The sequence below is a fragment of the Falco punctatus genome (genome assembly GCF_963210335.1).
Source record: "Falco punctatus genome assembly, chromosome: Z".
NCBI classification, from domain to species: Eukaryota; Metazoa; Chordata; class Aves; order Falconiformes; family Falconidae; genus Falco; species Falco punctatus.
This window is the reverse complement of record NC_137586.1, coordinates 10,296,583-10,319,347: the sequence shown is the minus strand read 5'-3', so window position 1 is coordinate 10,319,347 and position 22,765 is coordinate 10,296,583. Positions and strand designations below refer to the sequence as shown.

At 44.0% G+C, this 22,765-nt stretch overlaps 2 protein-coding genes across 18 annotated transcripts in view; one reads left to right on the top strand and one right to left on the bottom strand.

Annotated features, from left to right (window-relative positions):
• Nucleotides 1-14,012, bottom strand: part of DNAI1 (dynein axonemal intermediate chain 1) — a 151,123-nt gene extending 137,111 nt beyond the window's left edge. For 4 of the 6 annotated variants that reach the window (XM_080371158.1, XM_080371159.1, XM_080371155.1 and 1 more), the window contains exons 1-3: nucleotides 13,806-14,012; nucleotides 2,764-2,832; nucleotides 860-958 (exon numbers count right to left, since the gene is read on the bottom strand). In XM_080371158.1, the coding sequence (XP_080227284.1) occupies nucleotides 860-958; nucleotides 2,764-2,832; nucleotides 13,806-13,838 (201 nt within the window). In that variant the 5' untranslated portion in view covers nucleotides 13,839-14,012. The remainder of the gene's footprint in view (nucleotides 1-859; nucleotides 959-2,763; nucleotides 2,833-13,805) is intronic. The other 2 variants (XM_080371157.1, XM_080371160.1) reach the window with 2 other exon arrangements.
• Nucleotides 14,013-14,164: 152 nt separating this feature from the next.
• Nucleotides 14,165-22,765, top strand: part of FAM219A (family with sequence similarity 219 member A) — a 103,250-nt gene continuing 94,649 nt past the window's right edge. Inside the window, exon 1 of one of the 12 annotated variants that reach the window (XM_080371180.1) lies at nucleotides 14,165-14,417. In XM_080371180.1, the coding sequence (XP_080227306.1) occupies nucleotides 14,358-14,417 (60 nt within the window). In that variant the 5' untranslated portion in view covers nucleotides 14,165-14,357. Of the gene's footprint in view, nucleotides 14,418-14,444; nucleotides 14,960-22,765 lie in introns of those variants that run through there. The other 11 variants (XM_080371181.1, XM_080371183.1, XM_080371182.1 and 8 more) reach the window with 11 other exon arrangements.

Genomic DNA, 22,765 nt, shown 5'->3' with positions numbered 1-22,765 from the left:
ACCAGGTTTATGCTCAATTCTATGATGTTCAGTTCACTGCAGTTACCTCGTGTGCAGCTGATGCCTCTACAAGAACAATGCTTGGAGCCAAGCTAGCTCAGAGTAGAATCCAGAACAGTCATTCTGCTTCCTACCATAGTATTTCAATGGGCTTTCTTGATTTCTTTAGCTGGCATGTTAATTCTTACCTAAGCTATGGTAGGAATTAAAAAATTCTAGCTGCATTCTAAAAGGCAAGAAGCACAACCTGTGTCTTGAAACATAAATGGTCCAAAAATAAACAATAAGCTCAGTAGCAGTGCTTCCAGGACCAACCAGTGGAAACAAAACCACTACTGGTGTTAACTGTTTTCACTGCCTGTGTCAGGGGAAGTAAGTATAGCTTCCCTTTGAGAGCTACTTGGAGGACAGGGAGAAATGCTAGACTTTTAGAAGACATTGAGAAGAGAGAGACAACTGCAGTTGGAAGGGTGACCGACTGCAATCCTACTAAACCAAGCTGAAAATAAATGGCCTTAAAACTGTAGGACACCTCCCTGTCCTGTGTATCACACCGAGGCACGTGAAAAGCTCGGGGCTGCCTCTGGGGTCCTTCTTATTGGAGTGAAGCCTTGGCCCCATTCCCCTCATGGATCAACTCCACGTAGTTACATTGTCTTAAGCCCAGAACTGTGTTTCAAAGCACGTTCTCCCTGTTCTGCAGCTGACAGCCATTTCAGTTTATGCTGCAGACACTGCTTTAGCAAGTACTGGAGTTTTACTCTTGCAGAACTTTCTCCAAAACAAACAGGTAAGAGGTAGGCTTTGGTTTACAGTTTCGTACACATCTCATGACAACTACAGGCACTGTTTTACTCACAGCTTCAGTCAGCTCCAGTTGATCTGGGGGTTTAACTAGAGTCTTTGCTGCTGCCCATTCATCTAACCCCTCTCCCACTTCAGTGGAGACATCTTCATCCTAGCACAGGAATGACAAACCCATTAGTGCACCAAGACTGTGACTGCTTTGCTCCCTCCCAAAGTAGCATTTCTGCAGTCATGGGGCAAGGAGTTGAAAACAGTGTTCCCCCTTCTACCTGTGCTTTGAGCACAGCAGATAAACCCAAACGGCAGGCCCAAATCTGAAGACTGTTGAATGTGCACACACTTGCCAGCAAGGGTTCAGTAGGTCAGAGGAGCTGCTGTCTGAAGATAATTTCTGGCCGGTAATGAAACTGGAGTAACTCCAGTAACAAAAACTCAAGTAATTCTACTTCCATTTCAGTTTAAAGGTTGGCAATTCTGTTTCTTTTGGCTATGTAACACCAGGACTACTCAAGGGCACAAGTCAAAGACCTGCAATAACTTCTGAAGTGCTGTTCTATAAGCTACCTTTAGAAATTAGTTCAAGATACAAAGCTGCAGGGATGTAGCTCCTGGAGGAATGTTAACCATTTTCTTGCAAAGGCCAGCAGTTTGCATTCTCCCAGCACAGAGAGCTGTTCTCTTTGGGCTGAGCACAGGTTGATGTCATGATATCATTAACAGGAAAATGCTTCACTGCAGGGACAATTTTCAATTAATTGTCATTACAAATACACTGCCATAATATACAGTTGCTGATTAAAGTGTTTAACTGCTCCCGGCAAAATTTCTCCCTCAGTTTGAAATGTATAATGGATTGATTTAAAATAAATCAATCATTCTTTTAAATACAGTTCTCTCAGGTCTGCTAAACTTTATGGCCATACAGAGCTGCTGAGGAGCCCAGGGTATAACTGAAAGCTGGCTGCAGGTACAGAGACTGGACCCAGCAAACCTTTGCTATCTGCAGAGTGCCACAAAAGTGAAAAGCACAATGCTGTTTAAAAATATGCAGTGGCTGAAAGTAACAGAGAATCCTGCATATGCCAGGCACCTAGAAAAAGATACAGGCTGCAGCCTTTTTCTTCCCCCAAGGGAGCGGTTATGAGGCAAGCTTCAAGGAAGGCCAGGTGCTCTGATATACAAAAGACCAATGCGGCAGAACACTTGTGATTTAATGCTCCCTGCACGTACACCTGCTTGTAGGACATTTGTCATACTCAGGTTCAATGCCAATTAGTTCAGTGGGTGATTTCCTTAGTGAGTCAAATCAAAAGTGTTGTTGGTTTAACATTTTTATTTATGTTTATGATTTAAAACTAAATAACTTTTCACTTTTAAAGGGTCAAAAGAAACAAGACTGTGATTTGTCCTAAGAAAGTGAAGAGCTGTTTACCACCATGACTGTTTAAAGGCATGTAAACTGTCCTTCCATCTATGTCAATGGGCTAAATAAAAGGAAAGGAGATTAAGTCAAGGTATTCTAAGTATTTATTTGCCCATAATAAAAACATTATCATGAGGCTAACAGTCAAGAAGTTTAGGCTACTTTCACTAATGCTTGCATTTCTCTGTTAATTAAGTGAATATGGGCTGTTTTGAATTTTCTAAACCAAGCAGGCATTTTTCTCACAGTCTACGTCAGCTTATATTTTGGAATTTACAACCCAGACATTTTATTTTAATCTTTCATATTGCATTTTACCTAAATTGTGCCCTTGCTTTAGCTGCCATTTTTATTCTAACCTGCTAGTGTAATTCCCTTCTCAGTGGAAATCTAGAGCAGCCCTTTACTGCTAAATCAATAGAAATGTTACCAATTCCATAAAACAAACCATTGTTCAGACTGAATCCACTTTGCACCTCACAGATAAAGATGGAAAAAACATTTTTTAAGACTCATGGATTTGTGGATCTTACCCGTTTTTTAGATACAGCTTTAGGTGGCCTTAGTGGTACTGTCTTTCCTCCTGAAGGTCCACTTTGGCCCTGAAGCGAGAACATACCCAATGTAAACCTTCTAAACCTTGTTTCCTAATTTAACCAAAGCAGAGTAAAAATTGAATGTGCTTATTAATGCTTGCTCCAATGGTTTGTTTCAAAAGCTGAATATAGCAGTGTTTTGTCTATAAATCACTTGAATGAAAGGCAATCACTTTCACAATACAAGACAGCAGTTTATCAGCATGAAGAAACACTGGGTTCTAACCTTCTTACTACCTGTGATACAACTAAAAGTCATTCTCATGGGATTCTAGTGCATTACTCAAACACACAGAAAGGCTGTTCTTGGCCCAGATGCTCTCATGTCACAGTAAGCCTGAAGACAGCAGATCAATACCTACAAAGCCACGAGTGTTGAGAAAACATGGAAAACACTGATAAGTAGCTGGGAAGTTAACTACTGCCAGCCTGTCCAAGCACATCATAGAACAGAAATTTTTTTATGACAGGCTTTAAGGAAAACAATGAAATAATTACTGACAGGGAGCCTTACAGAGTATTTCTAAGGGAGATTACCCAAAGGTTAAGGAATAACAGAAGGGCACCAGTGCCAAAGCTTTATGAAAACTTTACAGAAAGTGAGAGAAGAAATGAAGAGGATCCTTTCAAGAAGATGCTGAGGAACAGTCAAGACTTAGAACCCAGAAGGCAGAAGGGAGAGCGAGCTGATAAATCAAACAAAGGAGACAACATTAGAAATCTTGGCAAGAACAGTTTCAGGATGGATCCCAGATAACACTGGATGGGATGGATGGAAAAAGCAGAGGAGTTACTTGGAAAAAGTAAAGAAAAGAAGGGGATCCTACAGAAGAGGGAAGGAAAGTAAACGGGTGGGAGAGCAAGCTCCCATGGGTTTACTGATTTTCTTTAGAAGAACATTAGGGTGTGCCTTTCAGCTCAGATTAAAGGTCCGCCTAGCCAAGTATCTCTCTCTAACAGTATTCAAAAGAAGGTATCTATGGAGCTTTCTCCAGGATACCCTCTCAGCTTGACATATGGATTTGGAAACATAAATGCTATCCTTTTTATTTCGTATCAGTGAACCTTTTTCTCCATAAATGTATTCAGCCATTTTGGAATCCACGTGCCTTTTTAGCACATGCAACTTCCACAGCAAGGACTCCCATGGTACAACTACATGCTAAAGCAAAGAACTGCTGCTCGCTTTTCAAGTCTGCCACTTGCTGCTTTCATCTGCTTTTCCTAGTCCTTCTACAGAAAAGCCCAGCTTTATTACATTATCTACTGTTCATCTCCTTTTCCACACCTCTTAGGAACACCTTAAGGAGCACGAGTCTCTACAGAGATTCCTAGGCTCCTCTCATGATTCCCCTTCATTATGAAAATTAAATATCCATTTCTACCATCTGCTGTATTAAACAATTAAGCAGCCATAATGACTTTGACCCAGTATCCCCAAGCGTTGTTTCTAAAGCCCCATTACTTGTTAAGACTTGACAATAAGAATTCAGAAAAGAAACCTTTTCAGAAAAGAAACCTTTTCAGAAAGGAACGAACTGTAGCAGAGATGCGAGGCTGAGTCTTTCAGTGTTGTTTCTGTTTGTACAAGCTAAGCTATGTAAAACTGTTGTTACAACAAGGCATCAGGGATTATTTTTATTCCAGAAGATACATATTAAAAGAGAAGAAACATGAGCAGACTGATACATTTTTATGCTTAGAAAATGTGCCTCACTTTGAAATACAAATTTTTATGACTCAAGTGGAGAAAATAAAGAGTTACGACATTTCCTTTAAAATCCCACAGTGGGCTGGTAGCAAAGCGGAGCAGAGAGCCTAGGAGCCCCAGCACCACAACACGACTGAGACCACTGGATTACGCAGCTGGCCTGTCTCCCTCATGTCATTGCTTGGCAATGGGCAACAGAGCATCCTATGCTACAAGCACCATGCTACATATTAATTAGATGTGATTTAAACTACAACATTTAAAACAGATTTTCAGAGCAGAATTTTACTCAGATCCAAACAAAAATCAAAGTCTTAAACATGAAACAAAGCTTACGCAATATTAGCCTTTGTAAATGAGTCTATGAAAGCATTTATCCAGCAGCAAAGGCATTGACAAGGCAATCTGAGGGTAATTGGTTCTGGCAGTTGCACAGATTTCAGTTAACATAATCCAAAGAGACACCTGTGAATAAATATCTGCAACTGTATTAAAATCCAAAAGTGACACTGAAAAAAAGCTAGAGTGCACTGGAAGGAAGCAGCACAAACCCTGCCCTGCTCCCCACACCTTAAAGCATTTGTAGGGTAGAGCATGAGCAATTTTTCTAATTAGCCAGGGGCCTATGGCTAATTTTCTTTATTTCTTTTGTTTCTATACAGTATCATCATGGTTTTACAACTGCTACTTAATTATATAGTACAGGCCTGGTATGACAGAGAGGCCCTGAGGAGACCTAGGATGTGGGAGAGCAGAGTAAGGCAAGGAATGATAAGAGATGGGGTGCAGGCTTGACATTAGAGACCCCACAGCTGTAAACATCTCACCACTGGCCAGTTAGAGAAATGCAGACCTGCAAACAGGGGAGCTGGACAAAACTGGGTTTAGGAGTAACAAAGAAAAGAGAATAGCAGTACCTAGCATACTTAATAAGTATCATCTACAGTAGCATCAGGTGTAATGTGGAACACCAGACCAATGAAGAAAGTGAAATGTGAAAGTATGTTAGCTAACATATGGAAGAAACTCCCAAGTGGGTCCTGGAGTGGAGAAGAAACCATCAACATGGACATCTTATCCTTCCGAGCGAAAGACCCCAGATGCTGACAACTTGCTGTAACATTCCCACCAACACCACCATTGACAGCAAAATGAAACCATTAACCTTGGAAAACAAAAGGACCAGAAGAAGGGTGATCAAAATACCAGAAAAGGAGTAGACACTGAGAAGCTTGCATGCAACAATTTTAACTGCATTGTTATTATTAGTAATGATATTTTTTTTTACACAGAAGTACTTCTTATTTTCTGTAATAATCACATCTGGTCTGATGATAATGTTTAGACTAAGATTTCAGTAACACTAACATTAAATTCTCAGCTATATAAATAAGATGTCCTTCTTCTTTGCCCATAAACAAGATTTTGAGTGTAACAAAGTTTACAAACTACTTTAAAAAAGAACCAGGCTCTGAATGTCTTAATTTTGATCCCATGCACGTTTTTACCCTTCATCAAAGTGTAGCTGGAAGTACGACACTCAGTTGTGTAGAACTGGGAGAAGATGTTCAAGGGAGGGATCTCATTGCATCAGTTGGTGGGATTTACCACCCTTCTCCATTTGCCTCATTCCTACTTTACTGACCGAATCTACTGCCTAACTGTGGCAGCTTGTTTCAGAGCTCCCTGGAAAATAAGCAAAGCTGTTCCCCACAACAGAGAGCAAGAACATGACTGGCAGGACAGTTACAAAATTTCAGTTATTATCACTGGTATTTTAAACTAAAAAATCTCCAGCTGCCTGCTCCAACCTGAACAGTTATGGCTGCTTGGCTATCACACAAATCCTTGGCCAAGTATGGACACAGCCCACTCCAGAAGTGTGCTAAACCTGAAGAGGAAAGATAGGAGCCAGCACACACCGATCGATGTAGGCCCTGGGCTCTCTTCCATATGTGCTCCACAAAGACAGGACAGCCATACCTGGAGCAAATGAGCACAGGCTTATCTGGCAGGTAGTAGTAGAGTCCAGGAAGGTGTTGGTCCTTAGTTTATTCCAGGGTCCTTCAGAAAAACTCTTGTCTCCTGCCTAAATAAATCATCTCTCACAGCAGAGACCTACTTCAACAACGAAAGTTGAGTATCTTATTTGTTGGATTTCATGGACTTTGGCCACTGAAGGTAAAGACTGCAACTCTACTTGATGCAATACTCCACAGAGGACAATATAAAAAGCAGAGGGCAGAGTTCGGGATGCAAGATAATTCCCATGGGGATGTGCTGCTGCAGCCTGTGCTGTGGAAGGCTCATCTCAAAGTACCTAAAACTGTTGAAATCCAGCTGGAAGGTGACACAAACATGAAGAGATCAGATGAGATCCTAGCATTTTGGCAACATCAGCAGTAGGCAACACTCATCAAAACTAGCAGATCTGTTTAAAACTATTACAAGAAGCAAGATGGGGAGCAAACTTGGCTCAGTCAAGGATACAAAATCTTTTACATCACATCTGATTCAGATAATAGCACAAAGTCGAATGCTGTGCCACTTGCTGAAAAAGTCCTGATACTCCTTTTTTTTTGGTGTACCTGTGCTTTGTCCTTTTTCTACTTGTTTTGCAAGCTCATGCTCCGTGTAAATCTTTCCAAAGCCAGCACACTGTCCTTCTTCACACCTTTCCTTAAAACTCCTCTCTGCCATATTAGCTGTAAAGAGTCCTCAACAGCAACCAGGTAGTTGGTGTCCTGCCACCACAGCTCAGAATGATGGCCATTGCTTACTCATTCTTATTTTTACTGTATCTATGTGTTACCCATAAACTATTATTTAAAATTTAATCCTTTTGTTCTGACAGCTATTTCTTTGTTCCACACTGCAGTGTTTGTACAACAGGGTAGAGGTCACAAATGCATCCACAATAGAAATAAAAAATAAAACTATAACTACATATCAACATAAAGATTGTATATTCACTAGCAAGATGCTCATGACAGTGACTGACCTTCATACAGATCTCTAAAATTCAAGCACATTTTTGTTGTTATATAATTAGCTACAGAAAAAACCAATTGGAAGTTAACAGACTATTATTAGCATCTCAAAAAGAAGCATTCAGAAGTTAGAAAATACGAGAATTACTCACCCCATTGGGCACAGACATTATGATACACAGCTTAACTCCACAATCACACACTTCGTTTTTTGTAGCTTCCTTGCCTCACTTGAGCAGTCCCAGACTTACAAGCATGGACAGAGCTCAGACAGCAAGCTGCTACTAGTGTTTTAGTTTATGTTGTTCAGCATTACTAAAGTCTTTTTTTTTAGACATAGCCTAAGTCAGACAGCCAGCAAAGGACACTTCAATCCATACAATTACATTTTAGCAAACTCAACAAACTGAAGATGGTCTTGCTATAGAAAAAGTAAATAGTCTTCCTAAATCTTCCTAATAAATGGTGCTACTATTCCTGCCTTTAATAATAATAATAATTAACAAGAAAAGGAATGTGAATAATTATAAGGAAATTATATTAGGAAAAAAGACACATTGTTGCCAGGGGACTAAGGAAAGGGTAGGAGGCGTTAAGGAGTTATGAGGTGTTTCTCACCTCCAGGTCACCATCATAACTCTGACCACCCTGGGAGGTGCTCCACTGCTACAGCAAAAAATGCCCGAGTGAGAATTTATGCATGCTAAACGTGTTTTACTCTGATGACTGTCTTACATTAAATAAACAGATTACCATAGTTCCCACAGTGAAAAGATACTAAAAGCCCATAACAGGCATCAAGAATATAGAAATATAGAATATAGAAAACTCAAGTGACTTTTTTTCTAGACCTTTCTTTCAGGATGTGTTTATGATAGCAGCACCTAGATATTCCTGCCTGGGCCAGACATTGACTAAGCTACACAACAAATTGACTATTGGCCACAGCAAAGATAGAGTAATCCAACAGGATGACACAGATCAAGAGAGGAAACAGCTGAAAAGTGATGCTTTAAATGCCATGTAATTTTCCTTTCCCTTGCCACAGCTCCTTCTAACACAGCCAATCATCAAGAGTTACATCACAGACAATCAGAGTTGCAAACAGATGCAAAATCAAGTCCTTCAGCAGGAAGTTTTCCTGTTGCTGACCTATCCAACAAGCATTTATAATGGTATTTTAAGGTAGAATGGGTTGTCTCCAAATGAAATTCCTCTAAATATTTTTTTGTTTGAGTTTTGAAACTGGAAAACTAAAAAAAGAAGAAACTACTGGCTATTTTCAAAAGGACATTACTGTAAATGAAAAAAAGCACTACCAAGGTGGCATTTCATAAGAGCTGTCTTACTTCTGCTCCCAGAAACATGTAATCGGAGGGAAAGCATCAAAGAGATGCAATCCCTGTGGAAGTTTAGCCCTCAGCACCCTAGTAACATGTTTCCAGCTTGGCCTGCAATGAGGAAAACAAAGAACAACACTCAACCATCCATTCAAGTCTTGTCCTTGCTTATTCTATCCAACAGTGATTATTACTCTCACTTTGTGTTGGCAAATGTGACAGCCGTCAGTTGCTGATCTGAGACTCATTAACTGAATTTATACAAAATAGACAGGACTGTTAGTACCTGTCTTCTTGATTAGGAAAAGCTCTGAAGCTTTAACCAAGCCCTGGAACAATCATGTCTGGGTCTTTCTTAACAGCTATTTTCTATGGCCTTACTTTTCAACTATTTCATCCTCCGCTGCAGAAAACATCTGACTTGTCAGTGGCAATGCTCAAGTAAATTATCTTGGTGTTCTAAGAAGCAGAGATGTACTCTCAAAAGCAAGCATTCATTTAAGAACCAGGTTGAATCCCAGATTTTTGACTGCAAAAATCCTTCAGGAAAAAATGTATCCATTCCTCACATTCAGATGCAAGGCCTGCCCTGACTAACCGAGTAGGAGACGCAATGATGCTACTACATGTGCTGTCCTGCCATCCAGGGTGAGGTTCCTTACTATATCCTACAGCCTTGTCTGGGTGGTACATCCATCTCCTATAGTGTCAGATTAAACTGCCCCTTCCAGACTAGCTTTTGCAGCTGGTCATTCCATGGTGAGAAACCACACACAGCACTATACAGTAACTCCTTGAGTAACATGAAATTTCTCCCTGTGGTTAAAGCAGGAGGTAGGCTGAGTAGATCTGGATTTGCAGATCCAGCCTAAAATACCAGAAAACTCTGAGGCAGTTAAGATGCAGGTTGATTAGTTTGCAAAACTGCACTGTCAATTCCTATTTTCCAAGGGCTGAAAATTGATTACATGCTAATGAAACACCCATCAGGGCAATGACAAACTAGACTACTTTTTTTAAGATCATTACAGAGACATTCCTGCAGTCTTTCTGCTTCCCATGCTAGCTGTCACCATAAAACAGTCAGATTACAAGGCTGAGCAATCACAGACTGCTCTGGCTAAGTTTACTTCACTTCCTGAGCAAAGGCATCACTCCCCGTTCCTCTGAAGCACCCCTAGAGGCCAACGTGCAATCTGAAAAAAAGAGAGAACGCAGCTGCTTGTAGAATTTCTGTGACAGACACATTGTAAGAGCTAAGCTTCACATGTCTGTAAAACCATTCCATAACTTCCTGGTAGTTTTTTATGCATGTTTTGAATATTTAGAAGACTCCACAGCAAACCACTGCTTGGCACAAGGAGCAGAAAAGCACATAATGGAAACAAGGCCAAAGGAAGCAAAGTGACTTCTAGCCTGCCTGCAGCAGGCATCCATTTACACACGCTAGGGATGCCAATTTAGGAGCTATTTGCCAATACATTTGGTAATATGTTTTCTGAGAGACACTAAATTGAGTGTTTATTTTATATTCCATGATTTGTTTAATGCACGTTTAAGAGCTAATAAACACCTTAAAAGCCTTTGCTGGCAAAGGAGTACAGCATGCCTTGATTGTTGACTGTGTTTGGGGACGGGGGTCTCTTTTCTTTCTCTTTGACAGCTTGCTGAATATCAATTACATGTCAGTGGGTGCAAGACCATGGGTCAAGTGTAGCAAGAAATGCCTCACTCTCCAAACTCAGATGCTTTCTTAACACTGCATAAGTGACCTGCTGCTGATAGTGGGATTGATCCTAAATGATAAGAGCTCTCAGTCTGGTTTGGTACACTGTAAGTGCAAAGGAGTGTATGCAATGCGAGTTAAGAAACCATAACCAAATCTTGCTTCTCCTTGGGGTGGGTTCAGCCACAGAGGTACACAGCAGCACAGGGTGCTCTCCGCTCTTCACACAAGGCTTTTCCTTGAGCTAAAAAGCAAAGACATGGAAATCTGGAACCAACACTTCCAACAGCACACCTGATAACAATCTCAAAATTGTCGGAGACTTTCTTTCACCACCCAGGACCACGCATGGGACTGACACCAGGCTAATGTGCACATGACACACAGGTCAGCATTTTTAGATAATACTACTCTTTTGAGTTTCCCATTTGTCACACTCAAGACCTCATTTTCAGGGGAAGCTGAGAACCTAATTCTTCCATTCCCTCCAGTCTGATGCAGGGATGTTGGCTTATGCCTTTCTATAATTCCACAGCTTCCCAAAATGCTCAATTGCACATACCACGTTTCAGATCTGAAAGGAAGGATGTTATTGAAGCACAGAACATACATAAGTATTATTATTTACAAAACACCCAGACATACTCAATTATTTTAAGACTTCAAACACTGAAACACATTTCTTATTAATGTACACAAAACACAGAAGAGCCTAAAGATGCTTCTAATTAAGGCTCAGTTCAAGTCAGACAATTTGTCTGGAAGGTCACAGCTTTCACCTCTGATGGTCAACTGGACTTCAACACATTTTCACCCAGGAATATGGGAGATTTCTTTCAAAGAAAAAGACAAAGACATCAGGTGGCTGGAGATTGAACTAGAGGCTGAAGTCACCCAGACTTCAAAACAAAAAGAGTGAAACAAAGCAAGAAACTCATGTCAGAGAAGGGCAGATACAAGACAGGCACAGAAGAAAGGCAGGCAACCACCACCTCTAAAGGAAAAGAAGAAGAGTAAAAGAAGACTTGATCACAAAGCACTTGAACAACACACAGCCATGAAAGCAGGGGAAGGGCTGGAAGTGACACGTGGTAAAAGGGAAGGACCTGGTAGTGTTCAGGTAACTATTTCAGCTTTGTGAACAACCTTGGGAAGAAAATTTTCAAAGGGAAAGCAGTCAGCAATGAAAAATCTAGGAAGCAGAGCAGAACAAAAGCAATATATAGGAAACAGAGGAATGAAAAGCACAGGGACAGATGAAAAGAGTACAGTACTACAAAAGAATTTACAATGAAATGGACAAGGGAGAACAGCCTAGGGAAATGGTGCTCAGCAGAAAAGCCAGCATCACTGGCAAGTAGCAGGCTTGTCTTCTGCCAGTGAATGTGTATTATTGTTATTAGTGTTTTACAATTTTAGCATAAACATCTTGTTATCTAGGACTGGATGTGTTTTTTGGTTCTGAGCTAGTGTTCTCTGCAAACTTTATAAAGCCCTTTGTAACTTGATACTTAACTAGTATTTCTCAGTAGAAGACTAGGAATGTGACAGTGATCCTCTCTTACTCTTGCCTACTCTAGAGCCCACAAACCCTCCTACTATGTGTGCAGAAATACCCAGATGACTCCCAGAAACTTCAGGGGCCATGAGGAACTGTTTCGGTACTTCTCTGGATTTCAAGTTCCAACCCTTGGTTGCGGGAGCAGGGAAATGTGATCGGGTTCTGCAAAATCAGCTCACACTTAGTGGAGTTTATTATCTCAGGCTTCAGAAGTTGCATAGGTGTGTACAGTCTATACAGCTGTGGTGTGGATAAACCACAGACAAGATGAAACACCTTGGGTAACTGAATGGGGATCAGACTATCAGCAAGGATTGCCATTCCCTCACTGAAAGAGCTCCTACTGTCCAGACCCTGTCACAGATCACTGGGGATTGCCCAGGGATCTCTGCTGCCACCCCACAGCTCTGGACCATCACATTGGTCCCTTTTTTGCTCCTGCTTTTCTTGATCAGTTATGGCTTTCTAGCACATGTTCCAGACTGAGGAAGCAGGCTGCTTGTTCTCAGTCACTTCTGGGCCACCTGTGCTAACTCCCTTCCCTCCACCCCAAAGATCAAATACATTGGGGTTGATTTAAACCCGTTATTAAAAGGGTTTTATCAGCCAGGTCATCATCTGCTTTTAAATAAAACGCTTTGATGGTCCAGTAGTACATGAAATCCAGGAACAATTCTGACTGAACTCTTCATCCTGCAAGGGGATGCACACAAACACACCCATGCAGAGCACGAAGGCATACAGTGAGGTCTCGCAGACACATATCTACCCACACCACTGCTCCCAGAGTAGGATTAGCCATGAAGGTTAGCAGATGACTTCACTGCGTTGTCTGAACTGAGTGGATACCAAAGAGTAAAACAATAAGAAAGTTATAAAACATATAGCTAGATATAGTTGAAAAAATGTTGTAAAATTTTTTAAACAAGCATTTGAATCTGTCTGCCCAGTGTCCCTGAGATATTCCCTGGAAGTCTGGGGACACCTCAAGCAATTAAATCCTGCTTTCGAAGGGATGTGTCATATGCTGTAACAGTGATGAAATGGCATGACAATGATGTCCGAGGACTTTGTAGCCTCACAGGGTTGCAACAGTACAGTGACACAGTGTGGGGCACTGCAGCTTTGAGACTTGCTGGTTTGCCTGAATAAGGTGTGTAGAAATTACATAGAACATGAACCCTGCCACTGGCAGGGTGGTGACATGCCTCTGTGCAGGGACAGAGTGATGCAGCATGATGTAACCACGAAGTAAGCAGTGATAAGAGGGGCTGTGCTAGGCCCCTCAGTGTGTCACCGAGCCTTGTGGGGTGACAGCTCTGCGGGATACCTTGAAGGGTAATGAGCTGGGCTACACATGATGATGTAATGTGTGGTGGCTCTGGGAACAGCATTGCCGTTGTGGGCCTGGTATCACTGTGTGACACCGTGGCGTCCACTCAGAGTAGGAGCTGACGGCGGCAGAGTCGGAGCGGGACTACAGGGCGACGTTCCCTCGTGCGAACCGCCATCTGCCGCTGCACGAGGCACGGCAGTGACGCCATTAGGGGGGTGACGTCACGGCGCCGGTCTCTGATGACGTCACCACGGCGCTGTCACACGGGAGCGCGGCGCCGCCCTGCTACGACGCCCGCTGGGGGCAAGCCCTTACCTGCCGGTGCCTGTCGCCCGCCTTGGCCGGCATGGCGGCTGCTCCAGCGGCTGGCTGCCGCCGGCCGCTCCTCACGACGGCCCCGCACCCTCCCCGCCACGGGCCGGCCGGAAGTTGATAGCGGTAACCCTGGCAACGCGCCGGAAGCGGCGCGCGGCCAATCCGACCACTGAACGCCGTCGGCCCTGGCTATTCCCTCTTCCCCCCTGCCCCTAAGTGCCCCGCCTCCCCCCGGGAGAGAGAATGGTACGTCCCAGCGGCGGCAGGGCGGGGGCCGCGGGGAACCGAGCATCCGGGTCCCGTAGCTATTGACAGTAGCCCCGCCCACTTTATGAATATGCAGATGTAGGGCGGGCGGTGGCGGCCGGACCCGGAAGCGGCGCGGCTGAGTCACCTCGGCAGCGAGCGCTGGCGGCGATGAGGCAGCAGCAGCGGCGGGCGGCGGCGTTGTCGTCCTTCGGTGCCTGAGGAGCCTCCCAGCGCCCGCCCGCCCGCCCTTCCTCCCTCCTGCCCGCCCGCCCGCCCGCGCCGCGCCCCAGCCCCGCCGCCACCATGATGGAGGAGATAGACCGGTTCCAGGTGCCCGCCGTGCGTGCCGAGATGCAGCCGCTGGTGAGGGGCGGGCGGGCGGGGCTGCGTGTCCCTGGGAGCCGCCGCCTCACCGGGGGAACGGGTGTCGGCGCTGCGGGGGTGGCGGGGCTGAGGCTGGGCCCGCGCGCCGCGACCGTTATGTAACGGCCGGCCCCGCTGGGCCCCGCGGCCGTGCCCAGCGGCGGCTGCTGTGTCATGTCGGGGCGCCGGTGGTCGCGGCTGCCCGCCCGCCCCTTCCGTCCTGCCCCCCTCCTCCTCGTCCGCCTCCCCCGGCGGCTCTCCGGGCGCCCGCGGGGAGGGCGGGGGCGGGCGGCAGCGGCTCCGCTCCTGCCTTGGTGGGAGCGCCGGCTCTCCAAATGCAGCGGTGGCCCGGAGCATCCCGGCCTGGCTGGCGCTTGGGGCGGGCGTTTCCCGCCGCCTCGGCCGGTGAGCTCCGGCACCGGGCACTGGAGCGCCCCGGGGAGGGGTGGGAAGCGGCAGTGAGATGGGGGAGCCTGGCCGGGGAAGCACGGGGCTGAAGACGCTGAGGACTGGTGGGGCTTTAGTCGGCTTTTACAAAATAGGTGAGCTGTAGGGGAGGAACTGGGCAGTGTTTGTGCGCAGCCCGGTCTGGGAGCAGCGGGAGCCGTGCTCCCCAGGGACCGGGTGGCTGCATGGGGTGGGTGTGGAATACGCGTGGAGCGAAGCTGCAGGGCCTTCCCCGTGGCTGGTTTAATAGCCATTGCTCTCAGTGCAGAGCTGCTGGTAGGTGCTCATCGTGTGCAAAGTCAGGTGTTTTGCAAAGGAACATCTCTGTCAAATCAGTTTTGCTCACATGAAATTCTTTATGTAAGAAAAGCAACCTGTGAAGGTTCGTTTCCCACCCTTCTCCATGCCAGGGCACGTGTACTTCATATCAGGATGTTTTTTCACTTCACAGACACAATTATGCTCAATTAATGAGCTCTGAAGAGGTTGACATAATGGTTACACTGCTGCATGGGACCCTGGGGAATCTTTGCAGAGAAGGAGGTATACAGCCTCGGGGGACTTTGTGGCTGCGTAAATGGGCAGGTAGAGTGGTCCTGGGCTTTTGGTAGCTTCTCAAATGACACTTACGAAGGAAGGCTAGGTGGCTGACAGCCATGGGAGATGCTAGATCTTCACCAAATACTCCAATACTTCATATAAGCATGTAGCTGCTTTGCTTTGATGCTACAGGCTTGCTTGTGTACGTGTTGTGCCCCAGCTGTGTGCCACAAACACTTGAATGCATTTGTCCATTTCTGTTTCACATGGGAGAGGTTCTCTTCTGTGTTCCTCTCCCCTTGCTCCCGTCTACCTCACTCTCTGCTTGTAAGGTGTGGTGTTATGTGTAACCTGGGACCTGTTAAAATACAGTTTGCTTTGGCCTTAAAGTGAAATCTGGGTCACAGGCTGAGGAACGCATGTTGATTCCCTTTGGCACCTGGAGTAAGCAAATTCCATCTTGGTGTCTGGTAGTGTGAGATGAGGATATGAAATGTTTGGAGAGGTGGAAGGAACTTAAATACTTGCACTGATCCTTTTTGACAGCAGGTGAGGATAGGTTATTGGCAGGTTCATGTTAGCACTGAAGATGCTACTGAGATTTCGAGTGTATCAAATTGTACATTATTTAGAGTAGATATACCAATCCTTGGTTTCTTGTTGCAGCTAGTTTTTGCGAAAAATTGAGAACACAGTAATTTTCTTGTGAACAGAGATTCTCTGTGAAGGTCTACAAACTCAAATTACCCCTCAATGGCAAGAAAAACACTTTTTTTGATGATGGGATTGTTGACAAAATATGAAAATACTTTTAGCTTATGTTTTGTTGTTTGGTTCTTTAGCTTCCAACCTTTGTGGTAGGGAAGAAAACTAACTGTACAAGCTGATACGGACTTGTTACATGCCCATTTGTGTGTGCTTTTGTGGAGCAAAGGCAACAGATGTGGCAGTGGGCATAGCAGAGAGATCAGCAAGTTTGGAAAAGCAGTTGGCAGACAGAAAATACTCCTAAGTATCTTCTAGAAACCCTGTGATAGTAGTGGAGGAGTGGAATTGGCACATGCATGCATGTTTGCATGGAAATGGAGTGAACAGAATCCAAAGAGGTTGTCTGGTCCAACCCAGCTGTCTCAGGATAGGATGGTATATTGTGCAGTGGCAATAGTAAGGTTAGGAAGCAGGTTTCCTTCCCTTCTTCAGCAACCAAGAATTAGGAAAGTTGCACGAAGGGCTTTAACACTTACATTAGAAGAATACTCTGAACCTGTGCTTCAGGGTTTCAGTTGATTTTTAACTAGTGGAGCTCATAGCAAAACTTTGTGTACATGAGGAGGCAGTTGCTGTGACTGGGTGTGTAGGATTCTTCCATGAGTCTGGAAATGCTGGCATTGGGCTCCGCAGTGGACAGAACAAGTCGGTACAGTGTTTCCAGTGGTTTCCTCTGCTTTGTGCCATTGGTATGTGGCTTGCAAGAGTCCTTGCAGTTCAGATGCCAGCTTATTGTAAACCAGAGTTTATCATACTAGTTTGCTTGGATAACATGGTTCTGGTCAGTACTGCTGCTTTGTTCTATTACAGTTAATGTTTCTCCCTTCCTGTTCATCCTGAACCTTAAAGGTGTGGTGGTTTAACCCCAGCTGGCAGCTGAGCCCCGCACAGCTGCTCAGTTACTTCTCCCATGTCAGGATGGGGGAGAGAGTTGGAAAGGTAAAAGGGAGAAAACTCATGGGTTGAAATTAAGACAGTTTAATAGGTAAAGCAAAAGCCGTGCATGCAAGCAAAGCAAAACAAGGAATTCGTTCACTACTTCTTGTCAGCAGGCAGGTGTTCAGCCATCTCCAGGAAAGCAGGGCTCCATCATGTGTAATGGTTACTTGGGAAGACAAATGCCATAATGCTGAATGTCCCCTGATTCCTCCTTCTCCTAGCTCTATATGCTGAGCATGATGTCATATGGTCTGGAATATCCCTTGGGTCATTTGGGGTCAGCTCTCCCAGCTGCGTCTCCTCCCAACTTCTTCTGCACCCCCAGCCTACTTGCTGGTGGCGTGGGGTGAGAGGCAGAAAAGGCCCTGACACTGTGTAAGCACTGCTCAGTGATAAATAAAGCATCCCTGTGTTCTTTACAAATCCAACCCATAGCCCCGTACTAGCTTCTGTGGAGAAAACTTACCTCCATCACAGCCAAAACCAGCATAAACCCACAGAATAACCTTAGCATCTCAGGACTTCGTGTTTCCTCTACCCATTATAAAAGCTTTCAGTTCCATCTGGTCTCAAGGAGAGATGAGGCTAGTGTCTTTTCCACATCCAAAGGGCTGAGGTAGAAGTTAGGACCCATCTGGAAAACAACGAGTCATACTATTAAAAAAAAAAAAGTGTTGAAACGTGATACCCTGCTGAAAGCAGATGGGGAAGAAAAGGCCCCTTGCTTAATTTGAAGTGCATACTCTATATGAAATGTTTTTTCATCCTGTTCAGGCTGGAGGGTTTCCTAGGAGACCGCTGTTCCCTCTGAATCTGGCCAGTACCTGGCAGTGTGGAAGGGTCCTGAAGTGAGATTTGTGAAGCTAGGCTTTGCTCAAAATGCTTAAAAACTTTGTGGTGTTGACCAGCATGTATTCTTTTGAATATCTTTTTAATCTGTGTAGACAAACTGTCATCTTAGCTGTTGATGTTTTTATGCTGAACTCCAGGATGACTGCCAGTGATCTGCCTAGAAACCATCATGACAGACAGGCCTGCCTATCTGCTAATCTTCAAAATTAAAAGATGGGTATAGCTGTTAAATGCTGAAGGGAAGCCATTCTTAGAGGGTAGTCTGAAGCTTTTCTGAGTCCCTCAGCCTCCAAACCTACCACTGATACTGGCACTATTGATCAGCTGTCTGTCAGGGATGATAGTACAGTGATGTCTGGTGTCTGCTGAGATTACATCCTGACAATAACCAGTGTTGTATTTACTGAGCAGGAACGGAGAACCTGACACATCCATGACTTTTTGCAAAAGTAACTTCTTTAAGGCTCAGATGTGTCTGGTGGGGGGAACCTTCTCTCTTTGACAGCCTTGTCCAGCCAAGGGCTGTGTTGCCATCTCATTGCAAGGCCAAGGGCAGCACTTAACTAGTTTAGACTGGAGCTGTGTGGAGAACTACTTGCTTTGACAAAGCCTGCACATTTCTTTCTGCTAATATAAAGTTGGATAGGGGTTATGTCTGCAGGCTGCACGTTGGCTAGCTCTGTGACCTCCTACCCTTCACATCAGGTGCAGTGATGTGAAGTTAAGAAGGTGGGCAAGTCATTTCCTCCCCTCTCCAGCCTGTTTAGATAAGCACTGAGGAGTCAAGGAAGCGCTTTTGACTCTGCTTGACCTCTGCAAATGTGTTCTGAGAACTGCTGTGTGGTGAAACAGATCCAAGTAAAGGTTCAGTGTGTGATTTCATGAGAAGGAGTTGTTGTGGGCTAATGAACAGGATGGCATACAGACCCTTGTTAAACATAGACAGGTTGTAGGGTGGGATGAGGCGCAGTGTTTCACATCTTTGCAAGATGCATTACTCTGTGTATTTTGATACTGTAGCACAGTTCTGTACATAGTCATTGTGGAAGGGAAGAAAGGCTGGTAGCTGGCCCTTGGTCACATTCATGTGGTGCCTTCCCATGAAAATGGGATGGTCTGTTCTGGTCCCCGTTTCCTATTGTGGATACCGGTGGCTCTTGGCTTCCATCTCAAAGATGCCTGCCTCTTCAAATTAATATAAACTCATTTACAAGGAGGGTTCTTTACTCTTAATGCTTAGTATCATGTCTTCCCTATCAACATGATGCAAGCTCACCTGTGGAAACTCTGTTCCATTTTGCTTCTATTTGATTCCAGCTCAACTTGTCACGATCCTTCTGCACTCACAAAAAGGGCTTTCTTTGTTATCTGCTGGGTAGTAGACTAGTTTCAGGTAAAGTCAAAGTAAAGTTCCAAACTTTGCAGAGAGATACGATGTGGTGAGGCCTGAAATTTGTGATTTCTGAGACACTTACGCGTGGTCAGTAGCTATCTTGGTTGATGGGGTTGGTATTTGATGTGTTAATTTCCATCTAGACAATTATTCACAGTCTGTTAGTGTGGTGTTGTGGTAATTGGCGTTGGTTTGTTTTCTCTTAAGTTTTTTGTCTGAATGGTTTTCTAACATAATTCTCATTATAGAGGTAGATATTAAAGGGAGAGGGAGATTAAAGGACACTTGCACAGTGAGGGTGCTGCAGAGAAAAATAATTAAAATACTCTTCGTAACAGGAATGGGGGAGCCTGTAATTATAAGTAGACCCATCTTCTCTTTAGCACTGGAGCCTCACTGCATGCTCTCCCTGTGATTTAGAAGTCTGTGGTTTGTGTTGTTAGCTAAACTCTTGCAAAATCCTTGATACTGTTGTTAAAATGAAACATACAGAGCACAATGCAGTGAGGTTGTATCTTGAATTCTGCTATATGAATTATGAATATATGTATCTTGAATTCGGGTATATGAAACCTGCCTGTGTCTCTAGAATACATCAAGCACTGGCTGGCATATGATGGCAAACTGACAGGTAACAGTGTTGGATCACATGTTGCTCCTATACACTGATGCAGGCGGTTTCTGTTCTTAGCACAGAAATGGAAGTAGAGTAAAAATGCTCTTGCCCACATGGCAGCAGTATGATTTTTCTGACGAAAAAGCACCTGTCAAAGTGGAGCAGCTTCAGAGGAGCTTTGATACAAACTCCTGAGACTTTGGCTTGCTTCCTGAAAGTGGCAGCTGGAATGCAGTATTTTAGTTTCCCAGTTCTCAGACCACATGAAAAAAAGGGAGTTCTTTACAACGAAATTGTGCTGATGGTTCTTATATCTCTTTCTGAAGCATTGTGGCCAGGCTGATTTCTTGCAGATGTTTGCCAGGCCTTGGCACCTTGGGCTGGTGGCTCTAGTTGTGATTACGACAGCCAACATCAGAATTTTGCTTAGCCACACGTCCTACAGTGATGCTGCTGTTGGCTTTTTAGCTGAGATGCCAAATCTATGTTCATCCTGGAGGTGTTAAATTTTGAGAAGCTATGAAGATACAGAAGACACATTTCTATACAGCTGGGGTTTTTTTAACATTAGAAGGGAAAACCAGAAAAGAAAAAATATTATCTACTGGATGCTTAGTTTCTAAAAAAAGAACTATAATTTTAGTCAGTGGACAGTATGAGTACTCAGCATGCTTATAAAACCTGCATTCTTTAGTTTTTGAAATCATTTACTATCTCATCCTAGGAAAGTTGTACTGTGTGTTAAGATCTCTTTTTGTCTGTTGTCCCTAAAATTGGGGAAAATGTAAAAATGGAGAATCAAAAGTAACAAAGAAGGAAAAAGAACGGTTATACCTGTAGGGCTTAGAAATAGTATGTTAATCTAACATTAGGTCCCTATTGCAGATACACAAGAAACCCATCTTTCCTGAAGGACAAAACTTCTAAAATGAAAATGTCATCCCTGTGTATATTCATTGTAATGTAGCCCAGAGGTTACACAACTATACGTTTTGTAAATGCTTACAGTACATGAGATTTGTAATGTCTCAGTACTATGGGTTCTGGAATAGCAGCACTACCTGAAACAGAACTTTTAGTTATACAGCCTGTTTTGATTTGCTTCAGTGTCATCTATAGCAGTAATCTAAAGATTACCTCCATTAATACTTCAGTTCATTGATGTTCTGTCCTGTGCTCTCCCTGTTATGTATCAGGCCTTTGGTGCAGAGGTACAGGAGCATTTTTATCGCCACCCCAGGCCAGGCTGAAATTCCAAGGGTGAGCCAGCACAGGCTCCCAAATGGCTGTGGTAAGGGATGTGGCTGATGTAGCTAGGGGATGATCTGTCAGGACACAGGATTGTGTTTTGACTGGCACTGTCTCTGCAGGCATGCTGTTTCTTCTTCTCTGCTTCTTTGTACAAGCTCTGACTGCAGTTGTTCATGTTTGGAAATCTCTTCTTGAGTAAAGCAAGGTGTTTAAAAAGAGGCACTGAACTCTATGAAGTATTAAACCTGCACAGTACCCTCCTGGGATTCTTCCATAACTCACAAGAGCTTGTTATCAGTAGCTTGGTATGAGTATCTACTCAGACACCATTTTCTGCTACTGATAGCTGCATACTCTCTCTGCCAGTAGGTAGTGGCAGGTCTGTAAAGAGTTGGACAAGATGAGCAAAATGGCCTCAGGTGAGGGAGGAGAACAACACATGCCTTTAATTCTGCAAGCCTTCAATGAAGGAAGGCCATCAGCTTACCAAGGGGCTGTAGTGCATATGTGGCCTCTCTAGAGTTACATCTTCCTTGCTATGAAACTGAAGACTGAACTTAATAAGAAAAGAGGGGGAGACCCCAGCATTGGTTTGATCTGTGGGACCAGAGGATTAAATGTAGAGTCAGTCAAGTCACGATGGCATGCCTGTTTTCCAGACATTTTAAGGCCTTGGCGGAGTATTGGTCTTTTGGCTTCTACGCAGATCAATTACCTGTCACTTTCCACAGGCAGGAATTTGTGCTTTCTCCTCACACTTGCACATGCTATATGTCTTCAATGAAGTCTTCTGCCATTTTGACGATAAGGTTATTCTGTATCTGTCACTATAAAATTGATGTTGTGGTGATGCAGCCACTTGCAACTAGTAAATTCGTCAGTTCCAGCTCAAACCTTGTGTAGTCTCCCTGACCATTATTCTTTCTGAGGTTTGAAGTATAATCTTGTGCCATGGATCAGTGTCCATTTTGTAGTTTGCATTAGAAATCAAGCACTTGCTTTGTTGGTTTGATTCTAAGGATGGTGAGTTGAAGTGAGTGAAATTGTAGGTGGAAATTTTCTTCGTTTTGAAGAGTACCTGCTAGGGAATCTGCTCAGCTTTTGGACACAGTTAACACAGATTCACGAGATAGCAAGGCTTATCAGTTTGGGATGCTTCTTTGCAAAGAAATACTCTTAAATGCATGCAGAGTATACTGGCTGCACCCCAGCTGCTTTACTAGGTGAGCTGCGGAGTCATCTTAGTTGTGGACTGAGAAAAGTTTGTTATTTTTGGTAGTAAAGCTGAAGCTAACACATACTGCTTTTGTTGAGAAGAGTTGGCTCTCTAAATATGGCTAAGACCTTATTTCCTATACAGATGGGCTAAGGGAGAATGTTATTTGTTATGTCTTAAGCTATTCCAACTGTACTGGCAATTTGTCTAATGGAGATGCAGCCTCTGCCTGTGAACAAGTTATTTTGCTAGAACATATTTAAATTCTTCCTGATCTTCATTAAGTTCTCCTGCATAGCTGCAGCTTTGTTATAGCTGTTGGCATG